General features: G+C 41.7%; 2 protein-coding genes across 14 annotated transcripts in view; one reads left to right on the forward strand and one right to left on the reverse strand.

The window, feature by feature from the left end:
• bckdhb (branched chain keto acid dehydrogenase E1 subunit beta) overlaps positions 1 to 6,705 on the reverse strand; it is a 46,877-nt gene extending 40,172 nt beyond the window's left edge. Inside the window, exons 1-4 of the mRNA XM_068730067.1 lie at positions 6,488 to 6,705; positions 5,373 to 5,450; positions 4,433 to 4,501; positions 1,203 to 1,336 (exon numbers count right to left, since the gene is read on the reverse strand). Coding sequence (XP_068586168.1) covers positions 1,203 to 1,336; positions 4,433 to 4,501; positions 5,373 to 5,450; positions 6,488 to 6,683 — 477 coding nt within the window. The 5' untranslated portion in view covers positions 6,684 to 6,705. The remainder of the gene's footprint in view (positions 1 to 1,202; positions 1,337 to 4,432; positions 4,502 to 5,372; positions 5,451 to 6,487) is intronic.
• A 1,313-nt stretch (positions 6,706 to 8,018) lies between these two features.
• LOC137887213 (uncharacterized) lies at positions 8,019 to 11,586 on the forward strand. Of its 13 annotated transcripts, XM_068730042.1 has the most exons (9): positions 8,019 to 9,178; positions 9,646 to 9,929; positions 10,046 to 10,123; positions 10,190 to 10,297; positions 10,446 to 10,523; positions 10,590 to 10,646; positions 10,713 to 10,820; positions 10,969 to 11,046; positions 11,113 to 11,586. In XM_068730042.1, exons 3-9 carry the CDS (start codon positions 10,112 to 10,114, stop codon positions 11,422 to 11,424), a joined length of 753 nt encoding a protein of 250 aa, XP_068586143.1. In that variant the 5' UTR covers positions 8,019 to 9,178; positions 9,646 to 9,929; positions 10,046 to 10,111; the 3' UTR covers positions 11,425 to 11,586. The 13 variants fall into 13 exon arrangements, with proteins under 13 accessions (XP_068586143.1, XP_068586144.1, XP_068586142.1 ...); XM_068730043.1 differs by lacking the exon at positions 10,590 to 10,646; XM_068730041.1 differs by having other exon boundaries at positions 9,646 to 9,723; positions 9,790 to 9,929; positions 10,046 to 10,297; positions 10,446 to 10,820; positions 10,969 to 11,376.
• The last annotated feature ends 488 nt before the right edge of the window (positions 11,587 to 12,074 follow it).

The following is a 12,074-nucleotide window of genomic DNA, read 5'->3' on the forward strand; positions in this document are numbered from 1 at the left end:
TCCAGCGCCTTTACAGACCAGGCAGGTATGAAGAGAACAGCTCAGCTCTATGTTCACACGTAAATATAAAACCTTCTTCAGAGACATCTGCCACAGTGTTTTCCTGTTGACATTTTCAGCCTTTTAAAAAAAGCTGCTTTTACACTGGCCTATGGCGCAGTCACTCAGTGTCTTGGCTAGCCGTCCCGCTGGTGTTTTATAGGAATAGTTAGGTCACTCGGATGTGCCATCATCTAGCGTGTGAGGGAACTATATCTAATAACCGTGTAGATGGGCTATTCTTAGCCTTTGTACCAACATAAAATGTGTTCAGTGTTTTTTTTCCACTCATGTTTTTCATCTCTCCCACTCCCATTAGTGATTCATATATTTTGATTTTTGCCAATGCAGTCGTCATCATGCTTTGGGGGATGCAAACAGGATGTTTTCTTGTTTTTTCATTAAATAATATAATCGGAGGTTTTTTAGGGGCTCCATTATATTTAATTTCTTCCTTGAGCGATATCATATATCAAGAGTGTTCTGATCCAACAATAACTGTATGATGTCTGCGCGTCCAGGTTTTCCAAGTTCGTAGTCCAAGTCATGACCGCGAGGAGGATTGTGATGCACAAGGCAGGCTTTAGGAGTTACGTCAGCGTACTTTCCACCGCTCTAACCCGGCCCTTTAACGACAATGCGTGCAACGTGCCACTGCAAAGAGAGAGCTTCTTCCTGGACCTCATCGCCAGTAAAACAAGCACAAGGTGCCTATGAATTACATTTCTACTTTCATGAGTTACTTTGCAGCGTGTAGTTATATCTAGGGGACTTCTTGTCTCTACGACGTCAATAGTTCTCGTGTTGCACTGTATTAATCTGCGATAGCATGAACCTGTAGAGCTGCAACGATTGATCGATTTACAGGAAGTTTAACTACTTTGATTATTAGATCGTTTCAGTCACTTTTTGTTGTTGTTACTTTTTGTTTGGGCTTTGTGGTTTGGGCTTCCAAAATGTGAAAGAAATTACATTTTCTGTGTCATCGTGTAAAGTGAAGATCTTTAGATTTTTTAGACTGCTGACATTTGACCCCTTGGGCTTTAAGAAATGAAGAAAATGGCACTTTTCACATTTTTTTGTTTTTCCACAGACATTTGACGGACAAAGAGACCGATAAAAAAAAAATACAAAATCGAAAAAAGATTGATCGTTAGACTTACCTGGTCAAAAGCAGGATAGATGTAGTCGGCAAACTGGATCTCGGCAATGGCTGTGGCACCAGCAACAGCCGCGCCAATACCAAATCCCACAATCCCCTGCTCACAAAGGGGAGTGTTGAAGACTCTGTCCTTACCTGGGGGGGGGAGACAGTGGTGGGGGGGGGGGGGAGAAAACGTGTAAGTAAATGAAGTACTAGCAGTGGAAGTGGACCTGTGGCTACTGGGTGAGGGAGGAAGCGATCACTGCAGGCTGGGATCACCAAACGGCCCGTTGGATTTCATCGTGTAATTGAGAACACCGACCACAACTCTAGAGCGTGTCTAAGGAATAACAGGCGGTCTTCTTAAAACGGAACAAGGCACACTTAATGACAACGCAGAGAACACTCTCTTAACATGACGAAAATAAATGAAGCGACAAATGATGACTCCTCCTCGGCTGTAGCTAACCAAGCCTGTGATGCGCACATATACACACACACACACACACACATACAAAAAGAAATAAATTAAAAATTCCATCCTCCACCCTATAATCTGAAAAAGAGCCGCAAGAGTGGGACTCTAAATTTGGGTCGAGAGTTGTTATTTTTTGCTCTCATCTCATTTGCTAATCCGGTCTTTTTCTGTTTCGCTGGGAAGATTCCGTCTCCTCAGCGGTGAAGCTCTGCCCTTAACGTGCCTTGCTCTGCCCCGCGGTTCCATTAGCACCCAAAACCCTGTGAGGAGGAACGATCAATGAAGCGATCAAAACGCCGTGCTTCGCCTCAAGTATGCAGCTCCATGTGAAAGTGACAGCAACTAACATGTGTGTGTGTGTGTGTGTGTGTGGTTGTGTGTGGTTGTGTGTGTGTGTGTCATCAAAGCAATGAGAAATAAATCAGTTAATGACAAGAAAAACACGACCGAGGGACGTAAACAACACGTGACCGTCACGTGCATCGCTGGGGTGACGCTTACAGCTGTTCACACGAGTCTTGAGTCAAAATGTTTGGGCAACGTTGCTTTTCAGTGAAAAAAAAAAGAAGGGCTGCACACATCAGGCAGAGCTCGTCGTGAGCATTTGGGGGTCAATCTGTGCTGTTGATTTCAGGGAAACAGCCGGCGGTCAGCATCGGGAAGGCTGGATCACCAAGGCGAAAGCATCCGCCTCGTAAAGAAAAAAAAGAAAAAAGAAAAAAAGCCATTCATATAGTGTCCGCCCTGCATTAACCTCCGTTATGTATAATGGATGTGAGTGGCGAAGGTGTGCGCCATCCCTTTCAGCGGTGAGAGGGATAAAAACAGATTTGCGCTCGTCACTGTACAACAAGGACGAGATGGAAGATAATGATCCCTCTCCAAAAAGGTCAACACTTCTGACGTCAATGAAAACAAAAGGCGAAGCCAGCTACTGTGGGGTGGTTATGACACTCCATGTGACTGAAGAAAACACACACACACACACACACACACACACACACACACACACACACACACACACACACACACACACACACACACACACACACTCACACTCAAAATAGGATCTAGTTTTAGAGGATCTGAATGTAGCTGAAGACGCATTGGGCTGTAAAATGATTGTTTCCAGATTTACTGAATACAAAAATCATTTGGGTCGAAACATAACAGACTTTTTAATAAATCAAGAGAAAATTGGTTACCAACACATACCAGTTTTTGGGTAACGGGGTTCGATACTGTGCTCGTGGTTGTAAAACTACATCCGACACAACCGCACCCCGACACCTCTACAGCAATGTGACCCTAACTTCTCGTCACTTGAGCCCGATGAGCTGCTGTAACCACGGCCTGATGCACAAACAGGTTGTATCCATCATTTCTCACCGGCTGCAGCGTCTCATCAATGAGCTGTGAGGTTGTCAGCTGGGAGTCTGCCCGGCATAATCGTTATTGCAACCCCAAGCTTTAGCGTTAGGGAGCGTCCGCTCGTGTGAAGTAACGTCACAGCTGTGAATGTAGCGGTGCGGCGTGTGTACAGTTTGTTTGTGGGTGAATAAATGCCACTGCTCCTCGAGAATCGGGAGGAGACCCAAGCCGAGTTCCCGCGTCTTGCTCGTCAGCCAGCTGATTGAAGTGAAGCGGGTTCATCGCTAATATTTCTTGTAACTGTTTTCCGATAGCAGCGGTTAATTATTAACACCCCTAATGCAAAGAACTATGATTTGTTTCAACTCAGTGTTGGATGTTAAAATATCAGCAACAGCATCTTGTTGTAAATTGAATTTGTAAGAGTCAGAAAAGTGAGGAACATCTGATAAAACATGTTTTTTAAAGTCATTCTATTAAGTACTCATATTGAAAAATACTCAAATGTAAGTACTTGTAATTGGTCTGAAAAAAAAAAATGGTGTCGGTGCCTCCAACTGGAACTGCCAGTTTCCTTTGAAGGGAAAATCCTCACCGACTAAAAACCAGGAAGACACAAACTACTAATGGAACAAACTGCCGATGCAGTGCTCTCTGTGGGTTCCAGAAGTAGCAGCTCACTGCCGAAACGCCTTTTTAACACGTCACCATGGGAGAAGCGCAGGTGTGTGATGGCTGAATACCATTTAGCTGCCTCAGCTTCCGCTTCCTGGTATCGGGCACGCCGGCTCAATGTCACCGCTTGCTCGGGGACACTTGAATGGAACGGAGCCATTGTTAAATCTATAATTAGCACCTGCGCTTTCCCCTACTGTGACAAGTCAAAATGTCTGCTGTGAAAAAGGCCCAAATGAACTCAAACGCATCTCGGGGCACGTCTGCACTGCCGTTTCCTGCTACTCGTTAGCAGACACATGCGCCAATTCTGATCCATCTGTAATAAGCCAATATGTGCCACGACTGCTACCTGCTGGAAAGAATGGATCCATGGAGAACAGAGCAGTCTTTCCTGTATGCAACTCAGAGCCGATTTACCCTTTAATATGCCCTTTGGAGGCATATTAAAAAAAAGGAACACTTGATTTATGCAAACTAGTTCGGTGGGCTTGATTTTAGCAACATTTGAGCACCAGAGTATAAGAAGCAGCTTCCTAAAACAAACCCAGACGTGGGCATTGACATTCCTCAAATAAGTGCAAACGGATCCTTCTGGTCCTCTAGGTGAACAGTGAACAGTAATGTGACCTTGCAAGAGGGGAAGTGGCGAGGTTGTTCACGGTCCTCTGCTGCCACCTAGTGGCAAAACTCTTCGAATGCAGGCGGAGAACGGATCGTCTCACCATATTTGTCTCTCAGACCCACTGTGCATCGGAACACTCCGCCGAAGGCGACGTCTTCCCCGAAGATGACTGCAGGGAAACACACAACACAGCATGTCAACTTCTCTTCTCCAGCATTGAAGAACAGAATGAAGAAGTCAACGGTTTAAAATGCAAGTCACATGAGAAGGGATAAAAAGAAAATGAGGATTATTTTTTACTTAAGAGAACTGACTGATCTACAAATCCACCCTTCATGAAGAACTCATAACACATTGGGCATCATGCGAGAACATTTTCATCTTAACTTTCTCCTACTTTTATTCGTATGCCGGGCTCGTACGAGCGAGCCATGTCGGATAAACGCTCCTCATTTAAGATAACTGTGTGAACATTATGAATGCATAAATGACTTCACGCTCACGAGAATTGTAAATAAGCACAATTAACCCTCAATAATACCATGTACTGTACGCGTCCTGTCCTGTACGTCTAGACGTCTTCATTCATGAACATGGCACCAAAGAAAAAACAGATTTTAGTCCTGCTTTCAGAGATCCATAAAAGGAAAAAATACAGTTTAACACCGTCAGCAGTGGGATTAAAGTACCTGCTGAATTCAAGGAATGGGAAAAATAACTAGTGCTGACCAGCTAAGTCATCCAAAAGAAAAGGTAGCCATGGTATCCTCACCTCATTACTATGAGAATGCATTTTAAGAATTGTCATTGTGACACAGATTCAGATTCATTTAGCGAGACAATCAAGTCTTTTAAAGATGCAATATTTTGTTAGATATCTCCAGCCTTCAAATTTAAAGCATCGTATTGTAGCGCAGCATTTTGCATGGCTCGCGTGTCTCGTCTTACAAGGATAGGAGAATGATTTAAAAAGCGTTCTGAGGTCAAAAGGGGTTGACCCTTCACAGATGTCCATCTAATAAACACTAGAACACATCTACCTGCTGTCGGATCACTGGCGAGAGTGTTGTCCAAAGCACTTGTGACCGACTGGAACAAGTTCATCTTCTCGGTGGGGCCTAGAAAAGGTTTTAAGAAAGAGAAAACACATTTCTTTAAAAAAAAAAGAAAAAAAAAAAAAAAGAAAAAGAAAAGGACTTAACACAAGCAACAATTCATTATTTTGCATTTGGGAAAAAAAAATAAAAAAAAGAACATTGTTGGCAAACTGCCTTCAATCAAAGAAACAATTCTTTGTTATTCAAAAGGAACAGGTGACATTCCAATAGGTTGTTTGACTGGATCCAGTAACAATGTATTGAGTGCCAACATCCTGGTCGACTGAACTGTAGAGAAAACAATGAGCTCATGGGACCGTCTCACACTATGAGCGGGCGCGCGCGCGCACACACACACACACACACACACACACACACACACACACACACACACACACACTCTCACTCTCTCTCTCTCTCTCTCTCTCTCTCTCTCTCTCTCTCTCTCTCTCTCTCTCTCTCGGTTGAAGACAGAATGTGACGTTAGCCACAGCTCACCATCATTGCTACAAAGAGCAGCATGCACCCTGGTTACAAATACTTCCCTCTGCAGTCAAAACGCGCGGTGTTTAGCTTGTCGTTACTTTGAGCTTGTGTGAGCTGCACTGAGCAGAATGATGCGCGTGAAGAGTTTGACAGCAGAGGGATGTTTTCACATTCATTCATCTGGGGGGGGGGGAGGTTTCTCTGAGCTCACCTTGAATTGAAATAGAACACCTGTTTGGTGATTTTTTTTTTTGTGACATCACAGATAGTTTGGAGACAATAGTGGTCTAACGTGCAACTCATACGAGGACACTTAAAACCTAACAATGCGCATTCACCTAGAACTTGACATCTTGAAATAGGGAGAGGAGCTGTCTCCACAAAGCGTTAGCTGTGTCTCTTTCCCGGTTTGACAGCTGAGTAAATACCGCAAGTACAACCCTTTCATATCTAGTTGTCAATGCTGGCGAGTCGCTTTACTTTTTAACAATTGAACTGTGAAGAGCCTCCAGCGCTACACGAAGTATTTCCTGTTATAGTAGCTAACGTTAGCCGGCTAACCAGCCACTCACCGTACTGTGTGGCTTCGGGGTCAGGCTGGAAGGTAAAGTGCGCGACATGTCTCCGTTGTGTTTTTGTACGGGAGCTGGAGCCCGGCGACAGTTTCAGCAGGGTGGCTGCAAAAGAGCTCTGAGGGCCGGTGCCAACGCCAGAGATGGAAAGTTTCGAGTGTGCACCTCGGATGAAGAACCGTGCAGCGGCCGCCATCGCTGTTGTTATAACTAACCAGGAAGGGCAAAGTGCGAAGATCGTCTATTAAAGCGAGGAGATCACTCTCAACAGAAGCTATCTATCCGCCCACAGTCGTTTTTACACCTGACGCACGATACACGGGGTTTCTATCAGTACTCAAAATTAAATTCACAAATTATATTTCTGTACCGGATAAAAACAAAAAAGTATAATAATATTTTGTCATTATTCAACAATTTTGTCCCATGAACAATATATTTTGTAACATATATTGCTACGTTTATTGTCATTATCATTGTATTAAAATTAATATTTGTGCTACTACTGCTTTTAATCTTGTTATATGTATCCTTTCTGACATATAGATTGACGATATCATTTTATTTGTATTGTTCATTCTGCACACATGACATCTATCACACATCCATCACATAGATAGAAGGCCCTCTAATGCTAATTTGTGTTTTTTTTTATTAGACTATGCAAATTAAATTGAATTCAATATCTTTGAAATAAAATTGTATTGTATTAAAGCACACATGTTGCGATGGTTGGGGATAGAAATCCATTTATCTTGCCGAAAGACCATCGAAAAGTGGAAAGAGAAGTTTCGGAAGAGAAGGAACTTCGGTACTCTGTGATACCCAGGAATAGTGACAGAGTGAGACCTCCTGTTGCTTTTTCTCTATGCCAGCCGGCCTCCACGCGCAGATCGTGATTGGTCAAAAAGGAGGGCGGTGTTGGATACAGTTAGAGCGCACTCTAATGGCAGTGGCCGAATTACGTCATTGTCAAGCAGCAGCTTCATTCTCGGGTGTTTACGTTCATACTATGACAAGTGAGCATCAGCGCCGTCCGTGGACGTTTTATCCATCCTCAGTTTGAGTAGATTTCATGTTTTTTAATAAACTGTCACACGTCACAAAGACTATAGGCAGTGGATGTTACAGTAAATCAGTGAGGTAGGAAAGTTATGCTTAGTGTTTAATAATAATGAACCAAATGTCTCTTTATTGTTCAATTGTTATTTATTGCTTCATGAACTACACATGCTCACTCTTCCCTGACATAAAAATAACAAGTAAATACGTGATGTATATAACAAATTAACCATAAACATCAAATATCAGATGAAATAAACTGCATTAAATACATCTGTATCAATAACCCAGATAATTAACAAAGGCACAGGTGAATATGACTAAATCTATGGTTTGAATACACCTATACTGCCATCTACTGGTGGAAACACTTTTACTTTGCGTCTCCTTACAGTCTGTGCTCTGCGTTCACTAAAGCAACAGCACAATACGGTGGAACAATACCCATCAGTGCTAACAGCAACAACTCTGTGCACAAGAATGACTTTGATTAAACTATATTATGAACTGTATCGCATCAAACAATCCACCGATTAATCGAAAACCTAATTCTTGCTGTGCACGTGGATAAATGCATATTAAACTGCATGTAGTCAAATACTGTTGCTAACACACTCCCATCAGCCACGTTTATTTATTTATACATATGTATTTATCTTCTAATGTTAGGTATGTACTTGCATCACAGACTAACACTGTTCTCGCATACGGTCATTCTATTGCCTTGACTTTTATTTTGACATATTCATACTTCCGTACTATCTTACTTGACGTCTCTCTTCAAAAGAAAAAACAAAAGAGGGATTTGCTAAAACCAAAATCGGCTCGTTATTTGAGTTTTGTTGTCTCTTATTTTCGTTTTCGGATTCAGACAACAAAAACAGAAAACCGGCTGTGCTTGTCCATGGTATTTATGTATTTTCGTTGTTTTCAATTAAGCGATAAAACAAACTATGAAAACGTACACGGACCGTTATTGCGCAGTCACACAGCGTTAACACGTGGTTCATTTTGAGATGGCTCTTCTCAACATGATGCCTTCATGCTCAGTATGGACGCATCAGGTGCTGCACGTCCTGAAAGATGATTTCTAATTTTGATTTTACACTCTTCCTGCGCGAGACAGATCAATATATTGTGAACATAAGTTGACATATTGTCAGCAGAAGATACAATAGCTTCTTCTCTGTATGGACAATGATTAGCTACATGAAAAAACACCCATAGAAACAAAAGACGGACAACTTGTATCATTTATTAGGCTACTTATGAAAATATATATACAGGCTACAGACACATGCATCAGTGAGCTGTCAAGCTCGTCAGTGATGTCAGGGACGTTCAAGCAGAACGCTCCTCGAACGTCCCTGACATCACTGACGAGGTTGACAGCTCACTTAAGTTCAGCAGATCTGTGCACTTTCTCACTTTGCATTTGGACTTCACAAGAGTTGACCTGCAAAAAACCTGATCGCTGGAAAGCTGAACTGTATGGAGCTCTGACGCCTGAAAGCATCCGGAAAAAACACGAGATCTTGTTAGAGAGTCAAACACCAAAAAAGAAGAAGAAGGAAGGAACGAAAACTACTGGAGAAATGGCACCAGTCAAAGAAGAACAGCAACAGCCTGGTAAGACAAACTAAATTATGATTAATTTCATGTGGTTATCACGTTTAATTATCACCCAGCAATACCTTTATTTAATAATACTACGTGTATGATTCATGTTATATTAGTCATGGTGAAATCTAGTGGTATTGATATGTAAAAAACCTTCTTGTGATTATTCAAATATCAAATCTTGTGATATTATTCAAATATCAAATCTTGTGATATTATTCAAATATCAAATCTTGTGATATCATTCAAATTGTTGAACTCGGTTCCGGTACTATTTCTTGTGATGCCTCTGTTTGGTCCCTGTGAATAATTATCCATTTTTTTTAAACGGATATATAGTTATTTTAAGTCATTTTTAAGGTATTTTCAGCATCATACCTAAAAACACATTTTCTTTGATTATTATTTATTGAGTCACTAATAATTACAGTAATGAGGAGTACTTCAGTTTTTCTGTTCTTCATCTTTTTCCTCAGGTGTTTCGCACGTCGTTGAACGTCCTGCAGCTGAAGGGATCCCTGAGGTGCACAGGATCATCAACTATGACCACGACGGTAAGACTCTCCCAATGTATGTCTCCTCTGATGATGAGGAAGTTGACGTTGTTGTTCTTCCTGTAGGTGAGGACCCTGAAGGTGCAGAAGTGGACGACCCTGCTGAAGATGAAGACGCTGTGTGCATCGCCCCTCTCTCCTCCGGTGACGAAGATGAGGGAGAAGAGGCTAAAAGTTTTATATAGTTATTTTAAGTAATTTTTAAGGTATTTTCAACATCATAGCTAAAAACACATTTTCTTTGATTATTATTTATTGAGTCACTAATAATTACAGTAATGAGGAGTACTTCAGTTTTTCTGTTCTTCATCTTTTTCCTCAGGTGTTTCACACGTCGTTGAACGTCCTGCAGCTGGAGGGATCCCTGAGGTGCACAGGATCATCGACTATGACCACGACGGTAAGACTCTCCCAATGTATGTCTCCTCTGATGATGAGGAAGTTGACGTTGTTGTTCTTCCTGTAGGTGAGGACCCTGAAGGTGCAGAAGTGGACGACCCTGCTGAAGATGAAGACGCTGTGTGCATCGCCCCTCTCTCCTCCGGTGATGAAGATGAGGGAGAAGAGGCTAAAGGTTTTATATAGTTATTTTAAGTCATTTTTAAGGTATTTTCAACATCATAGCTAAAAACACATTTTCTTTGATTATTATTTATTGAGTCACTAATAATTACAGTAATGAGGAGTACTTCAGTTTTTCTGTTCTTCATCTTTTTCCTCAGGTGTTTCGCACGTCGTTGAACGTCCTGCAGCTGAAGGGATCCCTGAGGTGCACAGGATCATCGACTATGACCACGACGGTAAGACTCTCCCAATGTATGTCTCCTCTGATGATGAGGAAGTTGACGTTGTTGTTCTTCCTGTAGGTGAGGACCCTGAAGGTGCAGAAGAGGTGCACAGGATCATCGACTATGACCACGACGGTAAGACTCTCCCAATGTATGTCTCCTCTGATGATGAGGAAGTTGACGTTGTTGTTCTTCCTGTAGGTGAGGACCCTGAAGGTGCAGAAGTGGACGACCCTGCTGAAGATGAAGACGCTGTGTGCATCGCCCCTCTCTCCTCCGGTGATGAAGATGAGGGAGAAGAGGCTAAAGGTTTTATATAGTTATTTTAAGTCATTTTTAAGGTATTTTCAACATCATAGCTAAAAACACATTTGCTTTGATTATTATTTATTGAGTCACTAATAATTACAGTAATGAGGAGTACTTCAGTTTTTCTGTTCTTCATCTTTTTCCTCAGGTGTTTCGCACGTCGTTGAACGTCCTGCAGCTGAAGGGATCCCTGAGGTGCACAGGATCATCAACTATGACCACGACGGTAAGACTCTCCCAATGTATGTCTCCTCTGATGATGAGGAAGTTGACGTTGTTGTTCTTCCTGTAGGTGAGGACCCTGAAGGTACAGAAGTGGACGACCCTGCTGAAGATGAAGACGCTGTGTGCATCGCCCCTCTCTCCTCCGGTGACGAAGATGAGGGAGAAGAGGCTGAAGGTGTGGACAACCCTGCTTGGTTCTCAGATGTCTTCAGAAGTCCTGGCCTGGAAGACTTTTTTTCGCTGGGATAGGACGGACCTCCTCATCATCATCACCCTCGTCAGCATCAGCACGCTCTTCATCATCATCACCATCCTCAGCAACAGGAGGCTGAAGAAGGGGAGGATTTCCTGTTTGAAATTTTTTATCATACTTTTCTAAGTAAAGCTCATCCACAACAAAGAGAAACAGAAGCTCCATATTTCATCAGGAGTCTAAAGATGTTACTGCTCAAATAACATATCATAATTCATGATGACTGTAAAGAAAAACAATAACAATTTAAATAAAACAAATGAAAAACATCTAAATATCATCATTTATCAAATATGTTCTAAATATGAACATTTACAGGAATCAACATCTTGAAAAATGTAATTTAAATTTCACTGGGAAGACTTTTAATCTACCTTTTGTTTAATGTTAAATGTATAATGTTTAATATATAATGTAAGCACGTTTTTTCTCCTCTTCATAAGAGTTTGATATTATTATAACAGGTGAAATAGCAATAAAATGTCAAGAATTGTCTTTATGCTTGTTCTATAATTTCATAAATACAACAAACTATAGTTTTTGTATATATATAATATATAACTTTATAAGCTGTGATATCAAATAGATTTTTGCGGCTCCAGACGAAATTTTTTTGGTGAAAAATAGGGCAAAATGGCTCTTTGGATAGTAAAGGTTGCTGACCCCTGGACTAACGGGTAACATGACTATAGACTGATTAACAGGTCACTTGACTATAGACTGACTAATGGGCAACATGACTATAGACTGACTAATGGATCACGTCACTATAGACT

The sequence above is a fragment of the Cebidichthys violaceus genome, unplaced genomic scaffold (assembly GCF_023349555.1).
Source record: "Cebidichthys violaceus isolate CVI_PGR_0920_01 unplaced genomic scaffold, fCebVio1.0.p SCAF_49, whole genome shotgun sequence".
In the NCBI taxonomy this organism is placed as follows: domain Eukaryota; kingdom Metazoa; phylum Chordata; class Actinopteri; order Perciformes; family Stichaeidae; genus Cebidichthys; species Cebidichthys violaceus.

What these genes read in the sequence shown, in the direction of transcription:
- LOC137887213 (XM_068730031.1), top strand. Translation starts at nt 8,818, where the DNA reads ATGAAAATATATATACAGGCTACAGACACATGCATCAGTGAGCTGTCA. An exon ending in TGAGGGAGAAGAGGCTAAAG is followed by an intron (nt 10,298 to 10,445) that starts GTTTTATATAGT and finishes CTTTTTCCTCAG; the next exon opens with GTGTTTCGCACGTCGTTGAA. An exon ending in TGAGGGAGAAGAGGCTAAAG is followed by an intron (nt 10,821 to 10,968) that starts GTTTTATATAGT and finishes CTTTTTCCTCAG; the next exon opens with GTGTTTCGCACGTCGTTGAA.